The sequence below is a fragment of the Nomascus leucogenys genome, chromosome 1a, assembly GCF_006542625.1.
Source record: "Nomascus leucogenys isolate Asia chromosome 1a, Asia_NLE_v1, whole genome shotgun sequence".
NCBI classification, from domain to species: Eukaryota; Metazoa; Chordata; class Mammalia; order Primates; family Hylobatidae; genus Nomascus; species Nomascus leucogenys.
The window spans coordinates 16,392,417-16,409,225 of record NC_044381.1 but is presented as its reverse complement, the minus strand read 5'-3'; the positions used below and the strand labels follow the sequence as shown (position 1 = coordinate 16,409,225).

The 16,809-nt window shown below is 37.7% G+C and overlaps 1 protein-coding gene across 3 annotated transcripts in view; it reads right to left on the bottom strand.

The window, feature by feature from the left end:
* CCDC171 (coiled-coil domain containing 171) overlaps positions 1–16,809 on the bottom strand; it is a 414,598-nt gene that overhangs the window by 263,912 nt on the left and 133,877 nt on the right. For all 3 annotated transcript variants that reach the window (XM_030817262.1, XM_030817163.1, XM_030817225.1), the window contains one exon: positions 10,285–10,387. In XM_030817262.1, coding sequence (XP_030673122.1) covers positions 10,285–10,387 — 103 coding nt within the window. The remainder of the gene's footprint in view (positions 1–10,284; positions 10,388–16,809) is intronic.

Genomic DNA, 16,809 nt, shown 5'->3' with positions numbered 1-16,809 from the left:
AGCTACAAAGTTCACAAGAACAATTAAAAATTCTCCAGAGGATACTAGGTGTAGGCAATATTCCTTTATGAAAGAAGTAAAGGAGGAGATGGGGGGAGGAAAAATCCAATTTGTTGTCTTGATTTTCCTAAGAGCACTCCCTGAGACTGCCCAATTCCTGGGTGACACATACATGCCCAAAGGAATCAAATGCTACTGCTTTTATTTCCTGGGATCCTTCAGCCTCTCTAGGTAGAAAGGAAAAGAACACCTCTAGAGTATTACAAATGATTTCCTCAAGGAAAGCTGAAGAAAGTTGGAGTCTCAATGAACATGAAAGTCAACCACCCTAAAAAAATTCAAGACTGAGCCACAAGGAAGACTTTCTTCCATGAATCCTAAGAAGAAAAAGTCACATTCTTGATGTTTGCTGACACCCTCAGGCATAGGTGAAACTATTAGAAGAAATACTCACAGCAAAAATATTACATGGGGCTGGGCACAGTGGCTTACACCTATAATCGCAGTACTTTGGGAGGCTAGGGTGGGAGGATTGCTTAAACTCAGGAGTTTGAGACCAGCCTGGGCAACATGGTGAAATCCCATCTCTACGAAAAATACAAAATTTAGTCAAGCATGATAGCATGTACTGTAGTCCCAGCTACTTGGGAGCTGAGGTGGGAGGATCACTTGAGCCCAGAAGGTTGAGACTGCAGTGAGCCATGACTACACCACTGCACTCCAGCCCGAGCAACAGAGTGAGATCCTGCCAAGAAAAGAAAAGATGCAGAGGAAAGAAAGAAAGAAAGAAAGAAAGAAAGAAAGAAAGAAAAAAAAGAAAAGAAAAGAAAAGAAAAGAAAAGAAAAGAAAAGAAAAGAAAAGAAAAGGAAAGGAAAGGAAAGGAAAGGAAAGGAAAAGAAAGGAAAGGAAAGAGAAGAAAAGAAAAGAAAAAGAAAAGAAAAGAAAGACTACATGGGTTCAAAGTAGAAAAGGATTTCCCCACACACATCCTACTATAAGAATTTCTACCTGAAAAGAAATGAGACAGGAGCAACTGTAGTGCTTCAATTTTAGTTGACAGTAGAAAGCAGAAATAGGAAATAAATGTCCCTAATGATAGAGGCAATCAAGATGACATTTCTATGATCCATGAAAGATTGTACATCTGTTCCACTGGAGGTCAGTCTTTCTGGTGACTCCTTATGGATGCTACCCAAAGAGCTGCTATAATTTAGAAAGAGATTCCATGATCACCTTTATAACTTCAAAACTTAAAATGCAAAATAGACCTTCAACCTGATATTAATTCATTCATATTTTTATTCATATTCAACAAATACTTTTTGAGTGACTGTTTTGTGCCAAGTACTATTCTAGCTGCTTAAAATACACTAATGATTAAAGGAGACAAATATTCTCATCCTCATGGAACTGAAATATAATAATAAATGTTCCATATACTATGACAGAAATGTTTGATTGCAATAGGTGCTATGGGGGAAAAAAAGTAGAGCATGCAAGGGACAGAAACAGTGAGCCCAAATAACATATCAATGGGAAGTAAGCAACCTTCATGGACAAGGTGAGATCTGAGCACAGGCCTAAGGAAGACTAGAAAGAGAGCTATGCAGATAAACTAGGTAAAAAGCTTTCTGGGTAGAAGGAATGCTCAGTACAAAGCCATCTAAGGGAAAAGCATGCTTAGCGTATTCAAGAAATGACAAGAGGCTAGAGTGGCCCAAACACAGGGAAGGAGGGGAGAGTAGGGGGAGGTGAGGCCAAAGAAGCAATGAAAAACAAGCAAGCCACTGATACCACTTTGGCTTCTAAGTAAAGCACAGGACCCTACAAGGTTTAGAGCAAAGGAATGACACACTCTAACTTAGGTTTTTTGTTGTTGTAGTTTCCATTCAGCTTTACAGAAGTATAACTGCCAAAAAAGATTATACACATTCAAGGTGCAAAACTTGATTATTTGATATCCATATACACTATGAAATGATTACCACAACCAAGTTAATTAACACATCCTTCACCACACTTAGTTATCTGTGTGTGTGTGTGTGTGTGTGTGTGTGTGTTGTAAGGATACTTAAGATCTATTAGAAAATTTCAAGTAAACAGTATTATTTCAGTATTATTAACTATTGTCACCATGTTGTACATTAGATCTCCAGAACTTACTCTATACCTGTAAGTTTGTAACTTAAGCTCATAAATGGTCCTTCTGGTAGCTACAGAGAAAACAGATTGAGGGGGAGCAAAGATGGAAGCAGAGAGACCCATTAGTCACATGAAGGCCAGGGTTAGAGGCATTAGGAAACAAGGTGTAAACTGTTACACTGATTACAGGTGAGGAGATCAAGTTAAATCCTCTCGGTAAATAACTTCTGGAACGTCTTGGACTAACTGAAATTTGGCTTATCTGCTACCTGAATATAAGCTGGTGGGACATGTGCATCGGCAAGTTTCTTAATGTAGAAAACTACAAAATCTGAAGGAGACAGGGAATCGAAAACCTGAGAATTACTGCCAGCTCTAAATTAAGATTAATTAAAGAAAATAGTTTTCATTCATTTCATTTTGAAAAGCAAGCCCAAAAAACAATTTTGCTACTCTCCCTATAAATTTCTACCATGGATTACTTTTCCTGAAATAGAGGTCAGATACAAAGCATGTATTAAACTGAAAGGTATGTCAAGAGACAAAAAGGAGGTAAAGCGCCACTGCCTTCTTGCCGTAGCTAAAAAAGAGAAGATCTCTGGAAAATTCTTCCCAAGATAACAGAATTAATTATTTACTTATTCATTTGTTAAAGATGGGATCTCATTATGTTGCCCAGTCTGGACTTGAACTCCTAGGCTCAAGTAATCCTCTTCCTTCAGCCTCTTCCCAGCTCCTTCAGTAGCTGGGACTGAAGTTATTTACCGAGAGGATTTAACTTGATCTCCTCACCTGTAATCAGTGTAACAGTTTACACCTTGTTTCCTAATGTGCACACCTAGCACTTGACTACTGAATTAATTTTGTTACAAATTCTAAGAATGTGCTACCAACACACACACACAAATGTCACTATTTAAAGTAGATTTTTCCCTCAAAGATATCCTAACATACCTTGTTTTATTGCATTTCATTCTACAGTGCTTCACAGGTATTGCGATTTTTACAAACCGCAGGTTTCTGGCAACCTACCTTGAGCAAGTCTATTGCCACCATGTTTCCAATAGCATGTGCTCTCTTTGTGTCTCCATGTCATACTTTGGTAATTCTTGCAGTATTTCAAAAGGTTTTTCCTTATTGCTATATATATTATGGTGATCTATGATCAGTGATCTTTAATGTTATTATTGTAATTGTTTTGGGACACCACAAACCATGCCCATGGAAGATGGTGAATTTAACCAATAAATGTTGTATGCTCTAGTATGGAGGTTTCTCAAAAAACTAAAAATAGAACTAGCATATGATCCAGCAATCCCACTGCTGAGTATGTATCCAAAAGAAATGAACTCAGTGTCTCACAGAGATATCTTCAATCCCATGTTAACTGCAGTGCTATTCACAATAGCCAAATACAGAATCCACATAAGTGTCCATCAATGGATAAAGGGATATTTTAAGTGGGATATATACACATTGAAATATGACTCACCCATAGAAAAAGAATCCTGTCATTTGTGGCAACATGGATGAAACTGGAGGACGTTATGTTAAGTGAAATAAGCCTGGCACAGAAAGACAAATACTACATGTTCTCACTCATACATGAGAGCTAAAAAAAAAAATTGATCTCATGGAGGTAGAAAGAAGAATGGTGGTTACTAGAGGCTGGTGGTGGGATGGTAATGAAGAGAGGTATATTAATGGGTATAAACAAGGATTCGCCTTTCTAGAAGGTTTCTAGTTCACATTCGTGCTACTCCAATGAACACATGAATGATAAGAAAGACAACCAGCCTTATTACTGATATGGAGAATGTTGTAATGGTCTGCGCAGATCAAACCAGCCACAACATTCCCTTAAGCCAAAGCCTAATTAAAAACAAGGCCCGGCCGGGCACGGTGGCTCACACCTGTAATCCCAGCACTTTGTGAGGCCAAGGCGGGCAGATTGCTTAAGGTCAGGAGTTCGAGACCAGCCTGGCCAACATGGTGAAACCCCGTCTCTACTAAAAATTAAAAAAAATTAGCTGGGTGTGGTGGCACACACCTGTAGTCCCAGCTACTCAGGAGGCTGAGGCAGGAGAATCGCTTGAACCCAGGAGTGGGAGGTTGCAGTGAGCAGAGATTGCGCCACTGCACTCCAGCCTGGGCAACAGAGTGAGACTCCGTCTCAGGAAAAAAAAAAAAAAAAAACCAAGGCCCTAACTCTCTTTAATTTGATGAAGGCTGAGAGAGGTGAGGAAGCTGCAGAAGAAAACGTGAAAGCTAGGAGAGATTGGTTTATGAAGTTCAAGGAAAGAAGGCTTCTGCTTAACATAAAAGTGTAAGGCCAAACAGCAAGTGCTGATGTAGAAGCTGCAGCAAGTTATCCGCAGATCCAGCTAAAATCACCGATGCAGGTAGCTACACTAAACAACAGATTTTCAGTGTAGATGAAACAGCCTTTTGTTGCAAAATGTCACCTAGGACTTTCACAGCTAGAGGGGAGAAGTCAATGCCTGGCTTTAAGGCTTCAAAGACAGGCTGACTCTCTTGTTAGGGGCTACTGTGGCTGGTTACTTTAAGTTGAAGCCAATGCTCATTTGCCATTCAAAAAATCCTAGGACCCTTAAAAATTATGCTTTATCTACTCTGCCTACGCATTTACAGAGCATTTATAGAGCACAGGGAGAGTAGATGATAGAATAATTCTTAAGGGCCCTAGGATTTTTTGAATGGTAAATAAGCACTGGTTTCAACTTAAACTGACAAGATACATTACCAGCTACCAGGGCACAGGCAGAGTTGATAAAGCATAATTCTTAAGGGCCACAGGATTTTTGAATGGTAAATGAGCACTGGCTTCAACTTGGATGACAAGTTGGAACAGTTCATACGGATGACAGCTCATCTCTTTACAGAATGTTTAACTGAATATTTTAAGCCCACTGTTGGGACTTACTACTCACAAAAAGATTCCTTTCAAAACATTATTGTTCATTGACAATGTACTTGGTCACCCAAGAGCTCTGAGATGTATAAGGAGATTAATGTTGTTTTCAAGCCTGGTAACACAACATCCATTCTGTAGCCCATGGACCAAGAAGTAATTTTTACTTTGAAGTCTTACTACTTAATAAATACATTTCATAAGGCTATAGCTGCCATAGATGGTGATTCCTCTGATGGATCTGGGCAAATTATATTGACAACTTCTGTAAAGAATTCACCATTCCAGGTGGCATTAGAAACACTTGTGATTCATGGGAGTAAGTCAGTATGTCACAGGAATTTGGAAGAAGTTGATTCCAATCCTCATGGATGACTTTGAGGGGCTCATTATAAAATGACAACAAAGGATTTAGGATATTACCTAAATGTAGCTGATAAACCAGCAGCAGAGTCTGAGACAATTGACCTCAATTTTAAAAGAAATTGTACTCTGGAGAGGCGGAGGTTGCAGTGAGCCAAGATTGTGCCACTGCACTCCAGCACGGACAACAGTGCGAGACTCTGTCTCAAAAAAAAAAAGAGAATTATACTGAGGGTAAAATGGTATCAAATAGCACGGCATGGTACAGAGAATTCTTTCATGAAAGTAAGAGTCAACTGATGGAGCAAACTTCATCATTGTCATCTTAAGAAATTATATCCATATGTAGAAGAATGAAAGTAGACCCCTCTTACTGTATTAAAAAATCAACTAAAAATGGAGTAAAGACTCAAACATAAGACCTGAAACTACAAAACTACTAGAAAAAACATATAGGAAATCCTTCAGGACACCCATCTAGGCAAAGATTTTATGGCTAACACCTCAAAAGCACAGGCAGCAAAAACAAAAATAAACCAATGGGACTATATTAAACTATATAGCTTCTGCCCAGCAAAGGAAACAATCAACAGAGTGAAGAGACAACCTGTAGAACGGGAGAAAATATTTACAAACTATTCATCAAACAAGGGACTAATATCCAGAATACACAAGGAACTCAAACAACTCAACAGCAAAAAAACACCCAAATGATCCCAATAAAAAGTACGCAAAGGACATAAGTAGACATTTCTCAAAAGAAGACATACTAATGGCCAACAAGTATATTTTAAAATGCTCAAATCATAAATCAGGGAAATGCAAATCAGAAGCACAATAAGATATCATCTCACCACAGTTAGAATGGCTAGTAGCAAAAAGACAAAAAAAATAACAAATGATGGGGAAGATGTGGATAAAAGAGAACTCTTACACATTGTTGGTGGGAATGTAAATTAGTACAGCTATTATGAAAAATAGTATAGAGATTTCTCAAAAAAACTAAAAATCTAAAAATAAGCGAGGCACAGTGGCATGCACCTGCAGTCCCAGCTACTCAGGAGGATGAAGTGGGAGGACTGCTTGAAACCAAGAGTTCAAGACCAGCCTGGGCAACATCCCAAGAGTCTATTTCCTTAAAAAAAAAAAAACTAAAAATAAAGCTACCATATGATCCAGCAATCCCACCACTGATATTTATCCAAAGGAAAGAAAATCAGTATATCAAAGGGATACCTGCACTGTCATATAAACTAGAGTATTATTCACAATAACCAAGATATAGAATCAACCTAAGTGTCTAGCAATGGATAAATGGATAAAGAAAATGTGGTATAAGCCAGATGCTACCATACCTAAAGTCCTAGCTATTTAGGAGGCTGAGGCAGGAGGACTGTTTGAGCCCAGGAATTCTAGGCTATCCTGAGCAACACAGCAACACACTGTCTCTAAAAAAATAAAAGAAAGAGTATGTGATGTGTGTGGGTATATATATACATATACACGCACATACAGACACGTAATGGAATACTATCCAGCCATAAAAAAGAATGAAATCCTGTCATTTGTAACAACGTAAATAAAACTGGAGGTCATTATGTTAAGTTAAATAAGCCAGGCACTGAAAGACAAATATCCTATGTTTTTTTTTTTTTTTTTTTTTTGAGATGGGGTCTTGCTCTGTCACCTAGGCTGGAGTGCAGTGGCATGATCTCAGCCCACTGCTAGCTCCACCTCCCGGGTTCACACCATTCTCCTGCCTCAGCCTCCCGAGTAGCTGGGACTACAGGTGCCCACCACCATGCCTGGCTAATTTTTTGTATTTTTAGTAGAGACGGGGTTTCAGTGTGTTAGCCAGGATGGTCTCAATCTCCTCACCTCGTGATCCACCCGCCTCGGCCTCCCAAAGTGCTGGGATTACAGGCCTGAGCCACCGCACCCGGCCCTTATGTTCTTACTCACACGTGAGAGCTAAAAAAAGCAGATCTCACAGAGGTAGAGAGCAGAATGGTGGTTACTAGTAGCAGTGTGGAGGATGGTATTGAAGAGAGGTAGATTAATGCGTATAAACATATAGTTAGATAGAAGAAATAAGTTCTAGAGTTCAATAGCACAGTAGGGTGACTACAGTTAACAACAATACATTTTATATTTCAAAATAGCCAGATTTGAAATGTTCCCAATAGAAAGAAATGCTAAATGTTCAAGGTGACCGGTATCTTACATAACCTGATTTGATGATTACACATATTTTATGCATGTATCAAAATATCACATGCACCCCATAAATGTGTATGAAAGTATGTAAAATTATTCTGTATCCATTTTTTAGGTAACAAAAAAGAAATTGCCACAGCTAACCCAACCTTCAGCCACCACCACCCTGATTAGTCAGCAGCCATCAACATCAAGGCAAGACTCTCCACCAGCAAAAAGGTTATGACTCACTGAAGGCTCAGATGATCATCAGCATTTTTTGGCAATAATGTATTTTTTAATTAAGGTATGTGGATATTTTGACATAATGCTCTCACAACTTAATGGACTACACTATAGTATAAACATAACATTCAAACATACTGGGAAGCCGAAAAATTTGTGACTCACTTTTTTGCTTATGTAACAAAAACCCAATCTGAGCAGAAACAGAGCCCATTATAAAGGCACCTATTGTTTTATGCAAGCCAATAGGAGGAATAAATCCAGGTCCCAAGCAGTTATGTAAATCAATCAGTATGTAAATTAAAAACTCGAAGAAGTCATCAGCAAGATAATTTAATGAAGAGACTACAGAAGTGTGTACAGGTTAACAGATTCCAAAAGGTATGATGAGGCACTAAAAGTAAGCAAGAGTAGAAAACGAATATTATGTCTTAGCTTAAAAGGTCAAGTAGAGAGAATGTCACCATAGCCCAACAAGAGCCACAGCCACCAAAGAGGGCCCACCCAACAAGCACTGTGGCTGGTGAAAAATGAAGCCACTGCCAAAAACGCAGTGGAGCAGAGGAAGCGGAGGAAATAAGTACCTTGACTGCTTTCTTCTCTCATTCCCTTAATCTCCAGTGGTTGCACCTGCTGTCCAAACCCAACCAGAAGCCAGAAGGTAAAGGAGCCCAGATCCACAGAAGTCAGCCTCCCAAGGCACACAGCAAAACAGAGAACAGAGGAGAATGGATCAGCAAGCGGAGAAGGGTGTAAAAGAGAGAAAAACCAGCACAAAATGGAAACATGTTACCACTCTGTAACAATCCAAAAATCACTAATTCAGTGCACAGTCCTTTCGCAGGAACACATTCCCTGTAATACACAAAGTATGCATCTATACAGAAAATTAGGAAGATAAAAAAAGGATGGTTAATAAAAGAAAATTAAAATTTTAATAGAAAACTCTGTAGGCTTAGTAATAACTTATGAGTTGCTTTGTTACCAACTATTTTACTTTAAAACTCAGACGAGACATGACCACATTATTCTTAGCTTTTCTAATTCAACTCTGAAGAAATATTTAAAATAATATTGAGGCATATGATATACTGCGACAATATTTAACAATTTTTAAAGATCCTAACACCATTAAACACCACGGACACATCTCAATAATAAAAAAGTACCAGTGCAAAGGAAAATTTTCTCCTCCAAAGCTGTAACAAATATAATTGAAACTGGATACCTATACCTACGTTTATGACACTTTCATATCCTTTGATTTGTCCGTGATAACAAATTATGATTATGATACAGTAATGCTTTTGGGAAAAGTTTACATTAAAACAAAGATAGTTACACATTAATTTCATAAAAGCTAAAAACACAGAGACTTAAAACATAGAAAATAGCAAAGCACACTACATTTCTAATAGCTTACCAACTGAGAAATCTACAGATCCACAAGGTAAAATATGAACCTTGAGGAAGTCCTTCCAAGTTTTCAAGGACAAAAACTTTCTGAACTTAAGAGCTCTCTAAAGAACTTATTTGCCAAATTGTTGTTAGATTCCTTCTAAAAATGTTTTTTTAAAAAACAGTCCTGCAGCTCAATTTTTAAGAGTGAGAAATTTAATTTTATGTGCCTTTTGAAGAATAGAATTGTGTTAGAAGACCACCAAATAATTCAAGGCTGAAAGTAGCGCAAAAGAAAACTGAGGTAGAAAAGTATTTATGTCAAAGCTACTATAGCACACATAATATAAACACAAAACACTAAGAAAGTAGAAATAGTGAACAGAATTCATTAGCCAACCATTGCTTTTGCTAGTTCTCAAAATATGTCTACCTAATCAATATATAATTTTATAGCTCTTTATCATATGAAGTGGGCTAATAACTACAACTAAAATATGTTACCTAAGCATTCCATCTGGACAGTATATGTATATGGTAGTAGGAAACGAAAATCAGCTTAGAAAACCGGCTTGGAAAGTTTAGAACATGCGCTATGCTACAGCCTGTGTCCTACATAACCTTTTAAATGCATGACCTTTAAGTTGCTGAAGGTTGCCTCAGAATTTGGCTCAGTTTGATCGAAACATCTGTTCCCCTTGCAGGTATACTGTAAGGACTTTTTTCTCAGTTGGATTCAGAACACAGCAAGTGAGCCCTTGTCTGTCCAATCACACAGACCCCAACACTTGTAAATCAAGTTCTGGGAGGACAACAGCAGGTCCATATTCCGTCACCCTTTCTCAGCCAGCTAGGCCAACTGACTGCTGTGAGAACTGCTCTTATCATGTCATCAAATCAAAACATGTTGAGATGAGGGACTGTAAGAGGCATCTGCAGAATTCCCAAAATGTAGTGACTTTGGAACACTGACAGATGCATCTGTCATTTTATACCTTCAACTAACCTGATGTCCACTGGCCCGACACAGTAAAGCTGTCCAAGATCGATTCCAATTCTTTCACGTTATTTTCACATGTCTCTACCAGGAAGGCCTGGTGCTTCTTAGCCTTTTAATTAAGAAAAAAATTACACATAAGGTCATGTATTATAAGAGCTGCAGATTTTTAGTGTGAACATATATAACAATTAAGTATAAACAAGATAATGATTCCATTCAAATATATTCTTAATAAACCATCTTTCTCTCTTAATCATACCTTTTACTTGGCTTAATGTAACACTGTACAAGGTCTTATCAATAATTTACCAAGGAGCTAGTGCCTGGCACTATTCTAAGTGTTTTATATATAGTAATTCATCTTATCCTCACAATAACCCTATGATGGAAAGGCTATTATTATCCCAATTTTAGAGATAAGAAAACTGAGACAGAGGAATTATGGAACACTTAAAAAATCATGACTACAGTCATATGGCAAGTTGCCAGACGGCAGTCAAAAGTGAAGACAGTTAAGACTAATTTGAAGTTACTGAAGCAGTCAAGTGACAGTAGTATGGTCTAGGGTATTGACAGTGAAAGGGGAAGAAGGGGTAGGGAATGGAAGCACTGGACAGAGACTAAGATGGTAGAATGGCCAGACTTTAGTAAAGTTGCATTGGGTTAGACCACACTGATTGGACTGGATTGAACTGGATTTGATTGGATGAGGATAAGGGAAGTACTCAGAAAAAGAAGAGTTGAGACTGATCCCAAGATTTAAGTTAGATGAACTGGGTGGATTTCAGTAGTTCAATCAGAACAATGATGGTAGAGAAGGTCTTGTTTTGGCTATTTTTTTTTTGTTTACTTGCTTGCTTCTTTTTGGCAGGAGGTATCAATCATGAATTTTGTTTTAATCATATTCCACTAGAGATAACCTAAGACACTCTGCACCAGCACAATGCCTGTCGAATAACAGGTCCCAAATAAATATATTTGAAGGAACAAATGACAAATTAAGTAGAAAAATATGGGAGGTGGCTGAATATAATTGGTGTAAATCTTAGAAGTAGGGTCAGGTATAGGTTTGGGAATCATCTATAGATACTGTCTGAAACTTGCCTTAAAGTGTTTAATGGGAAATGAAAAGAGCCTAGGACAAGTCTTATGGAACTCCAGCAATTTAGTAGTTAGAAAAGAAGTCAGCAAACAAATCTAAAAAAAGAAGAAAAACAGAAGGGGATACAAGATGTGGGAACATTTCAAGAAGTTCAGTAAGAGAGTTGTCAATCATGCCAATCCAAGCAAAATGGAGACTAAAAGGTGTCTCCTGGGTTTGGAAGTCATTGGTGACCTTGGTGAGATGTTTCACTGTGTTATAATAATTATAACACAGACTGGAATAGGTTAAAGAAGGAGTAAGCCTGAATTTTTTTTCTTGAGTGAGAGATGAGTAAATAGAAACAGGAAGTTTAGACAACTCTCCTGGTAAGAAGGAAGGTGAGATAAAGAGCAGTAGTTGGAAAGGAGGGAAGGGTCAGAGAAGAGTTTTGTTTTTATTTAATATATGAGAAACTTAAGCACATTTAAAGGTTGATGTTAAAGGTATGTTTATAGATACAGAAAAAAATGGAAGAATAGATAAGACAAACTTACATCCTTAAAATATGTAAAATCAATCAATGTTTGTTTACATGTCAGCTCAATTATCACTTCCCTAGAAAAACTGTCCTTTACCTCCCTGACTATATCAATTCTCTATCACATTCATCTCAGCACTTATCACAATTATGATTCACTTTTATTTGAGTTGGTCTTTTATTAATGTGTCCATCTCATAGAATTTAAGCTCCACAAAGGGAGTAAATGTCTCTTTTTTTTTTGTCCTCACCAGTGTATCCTCCGTGTTTCCCCTAGGCAATACCTAGTTTCTAAAATAAGTGTTAAGTAGTTAATTATAGCATGTTATCAACAGAAAAATCAATTAGGATTCATCCACACAGACTTTAAATAGGAGGATGCTCTTCATCAATGAAAAGATATCTAAGTTATCTTGTTAACCTAAAAACAAAAAGGGAAGTGGGTTGACAATATGTTTAATATACTGCCATATGTGCGAAGTGTGTGCGTGCGTGTGTGTGTACGTATTTGTAAATGCAGAGAGAATCTCTACACAGAATCCGTTTTTTTGGTGTTTTGTTTTGTTTTGAGATGGAGTCTCGCTCTGTCACCCAGGTGGGAGTGCAGTGGCATGATCTCAGCTCACTGCAACCTCCGCCTCCCGGGTTCAAGCGATTCTCCTGCCTCAGTCTCCCAAGTAGCTGAGAGTACAGGTGCCCACCACCACACCCGACTAATTTTTGTATTTCTAGTAGAGAAGGGGTTTCACCATGTTGACCAGGCTGGTCTTAAACTCCTGACCTCAAGCGATCCACCCGCCTCGGCCTCCCAAAATGCTGGGATTACGGGGGTGAGCCACCATGCCTGGCCCAGAATCATTTTTTAAAAGTAGTAATTATGGCCGGGCGCGGTGGCTCGCGCCTGTAATCCCAGCACTTTGGGAGGCCGAGGCGGATGGATCACGAGGTCAGGAGATCCAGACCATCTGGACTAACACAGTGAAACCCCGTCTCCACTAAATATACAAAAAATTAGCCGGGCATGGTTGCGGGCGCCTGTAGTCCCAGCTACTCGGGAGGCTGAGGCAGGAGAATGGCGTGAACCCAGGGGGCGGAGCTTGCAGTGAGCCAACATCCCGCCACTGCGCTCCAGAATGGGAAACAGAGTGAGATTCTGTCTCAAAAAAAAAAAAAAAGTAGTAATTATGGTTGTCTCTGAGAAGAGAATCTGGGTGATTAAGAGAGAGATTTCATTTTTCATTGTAGAACCTTTTTCTATCATCAAAAAGTTAGATTTTTAAAAAAGAATAAAAAGTAAATAAGCCAACAAACAAAAAATGACTTGTCTTTTTTTTTTTTTTTTTTTTTTTAGAGACAAAGTCTTGCTCTGTCACCCAGGTTGTAGAACAATCTCGGCTCAGTACAACCTCCACCACCTGGGTTCAAGTGATTCTCATGCCTCAGCCTCCTGAATAGCTGAGACTACAGGTGTGTGCCACCACGCCCAGCTAATTTTTGTGTTTTTAGTAGAGACAGGGTTTCACCATATTGGCCAAGCTGGTCTCAAACTCCTGGCCTCAAGTGATCCACCCACCTTGGTCTCCCAAAGTGTTGAGATTACAGGCGTGAGCCACCACACCTGGCCAAAAAATCACTTTTCCATGGCAGATATACATGCAGGTTGTTGCTGCATTATAAAATACTCAAGAAGTCCAGATGGAGACTTCTGGAAATTCACAAAGCAAAGACTCACAGGTCAGTGTAAAGCTGCGTGCAATGGCTCACTCTTGTAATCCCAGCACTTTGGGAGGCCAAGGCAAGAGTATCAAGCCCAGGAGTTCAAAGTGAGCCTGGGCAACATAGTGAGATCCCATCTCTACAAAAAAATGAAAAATCAGACAGCCATGGTGGCACATGCCTGTAGGTCCCAGTTACTCAGGAGGTTGAGGTGGGAAGACTGCTTGAGTCCAAAAAGTCAAAGCTGCAGTGAGCATGATTGCACCACTGCACTCCAGCCCAGGCGACAGAGCAAGACCTTGTCTCAAAAATAAAATAAGATAAATACAACATAAATAAGTCTAAATAAAATATATTCTTGCTAATGACAATCAAAGTTTACCTTAAAAAACACAGTATTTATAAAGCACCAAGTTTATATATATATATATAAATAAAACATATTTATAGGTATTTTTAATTATTAAATATTTAAATATTCTATTAAATTCTTTGAGTATATTATGCTCAGAGTAAAAAAAATAGAGAAAAATAAAAGGTAACTCAATTCTCACAGGTAAGTTTTATTCACAATGTGTTTTATAATTATAGGAAATATCTATCTATAATTTTTTAATTCAAATAGGATCATAAAATACATACTATTATATTACTTTCTTTTCCACTCATAGTATGTTTCACATCTCTCCACGTCAGAAACTTTTTTAGCTGTATAGTACTCCATTGGTCAGATGTACCATAAATTAACTTAACCAGTCCCCCCTACTGTTAATATTTTTTAGGTTTCTGGCAGTTTTTTTGCTATTAGTGACGACACTACAATATACAATCTTATGTATGTTCTTTTTATATTTTGCATGTACGTTAAGTATATCTACTCAATAAATTCCTAGAAATAGATTGATGAGGCAAAAGGAAGCACACTGTTTTCAGACAATTGTTAACAAATTACTCTCTAATCAGTTATACCAATGTATACTACCATGAACGGTATGAGCACCCATTTCCCAGTATCTATCCAATAGTAGGCATTATCAACTTATTTAATGTGCATTTACTTCATTTTAATTAAGATTAGCATCCTTTCATGTTCACTAGCCATCTGTATTTTTTTCTGTGCATTGCCTGTTCATATCATTGTGCCCATTTTTATATTACATCATTCGTTTCTTCCTTAGTGATTTATAAAAGTGCTCCGTAAATTATAAAAGCAATCTCTTTTTGTTACATGTTGCAAATCATTTTTTCTCATTTCTATTTGCCATCTGACTATAATATATTCTTAAAACAAAATTATATTTTTCAAGTGATCAAGTGTGCACATCAACAGTATGCTTTAGGACTTCTGAGTTTTATGTCATATTTTCCTTTTACTCCAAGATGACCAAACAATTCCATTTTTCTTCCAGTGCTTTTTCATTTTCCTCTTTTATGGCTCTTTGATCAATCTAAAATTTGTTTAGTATAAGCAATGTGTCAGGGATTTAATCATATTACTTATCATTATAATATAACAAGTTGTCTAAAAACTATTTGTGAGATAATCTTTCTCTAAACATTGATTTGGCATACAAACATTATCATGTTTGTATATTTGTGTTTAGAATTTGTATATACATGTTTAGAATTTGTATATACTAAATTATCATACATACTGATAGCCATTTTTGAACTCCTTACTGTTTCATTGCTTTCTCCATTATTTTGTCAGTACCAAACTCTTAATTGTGGTAACTTTATATTTTTTTAAACTTGACTGAGACATAATTGACGTAACATACAGCTCACCCAATTAAAGTGTTTAATGTTTTTAGTATTTTAACAGGGTTATACAACCATAACCACAATCTAGATTTAGAACAGTGTAGTCCCTACTAAAAGATGTGCCACACCCACTGGCTCTCACTCCCCATTCTCCCACCACTACCCCCAAGGCCTAAAGAATCACCATTCTCATTTCTTTTTGTTTTTGTTGTTTTGAGATGGAGTTTCCCTCTGTTGCCCAGGCTGAGGTCAATTCATTCTTTGGTGTTTGGATGTGGATATCCAGTTCCCTCAGCACCATTTGTTGAAAAATATTATTCTTTCCCCCACTGAATTGACTTAACACCCTTTTTGAAAATCAACTAAACATAATCACGAGGGATTTTTTTCTGGATTCTCAATTCTGGTCCATTGATACACATGTACATCATTATGCTAGTACCATACTATCTTGACTACTGTAGCTTTGTAGTTAGCTTTAAAATTGGAACGTGTTACTACTCCAACTTGATTGTTCTTTTTCAAGATTATTTTGGCTATTCATAGTCCCTTATATTTCTTTTGAGACTGAGTCTCACTCTGTCACCCAGGCTAGAGTGCAGTAGTGTGATCTTGGCTCACTGCAACCTCCGGCTCCTGGATTCAACTGATTCTCATGCCTCAGCCTCCTGAGTAGCTGGAACTACAGATACGCGCCATCACACCTGGCTAATTTTTGTATTTTTAGTAGAGACGGGGTTTCACCATGTTGGCCAGGCTGGTCTCGAACTCCAGCCCTCAAGTGATCTGCCTGCCTCAGCCTCCCAAAGTGCTGGGATTACAGGCATGAGCCACTGTTCTGGGCCTCCTTATATTTTCCTATGTATTTTAGGATCTGCTTGTCAATTTCTGCAAAAAGACAACTAAAAGTTCATTGGTGGTACAGTGGTAAGCATAGCTCTCTTCCAAAAAGTCAACTGAGATTTTGATGGAGATTGCATTAAACCATCAATCTGGGGAGTACTAACATCTTACCAGTATTAACTATTACATGAACATGAGATATTTTACCATTTATTTCGACCTTGTTTAATTTCTTTCCGTGATAAATTACAGTTTTCAGCAGACAAGTTTTATGCTTCTTTTGTCAAATTATTCCTATTATATTATTATTTTATTGTCAATAGAACTGTTTCCTTAATTTTATTTTTGGAATGCTCATTGCTAGTTACAGAAATACAACTGCTTTCCTAAATGGATCTTCTATTGTATCCTACAACTCTGCTAAACTAATTTATTAGCTCTAATAATTTTCTCTGTATGTGTGGATTCCTTAGGATTTTCTAATATATACAGGATTATGTCATCTGCAAATAGATAATTTACTTCTTCCTTTCCAAAACTGATGCCTTTTATTTCTTTTTCTTGCCTAATACCATTGGCTAGAACC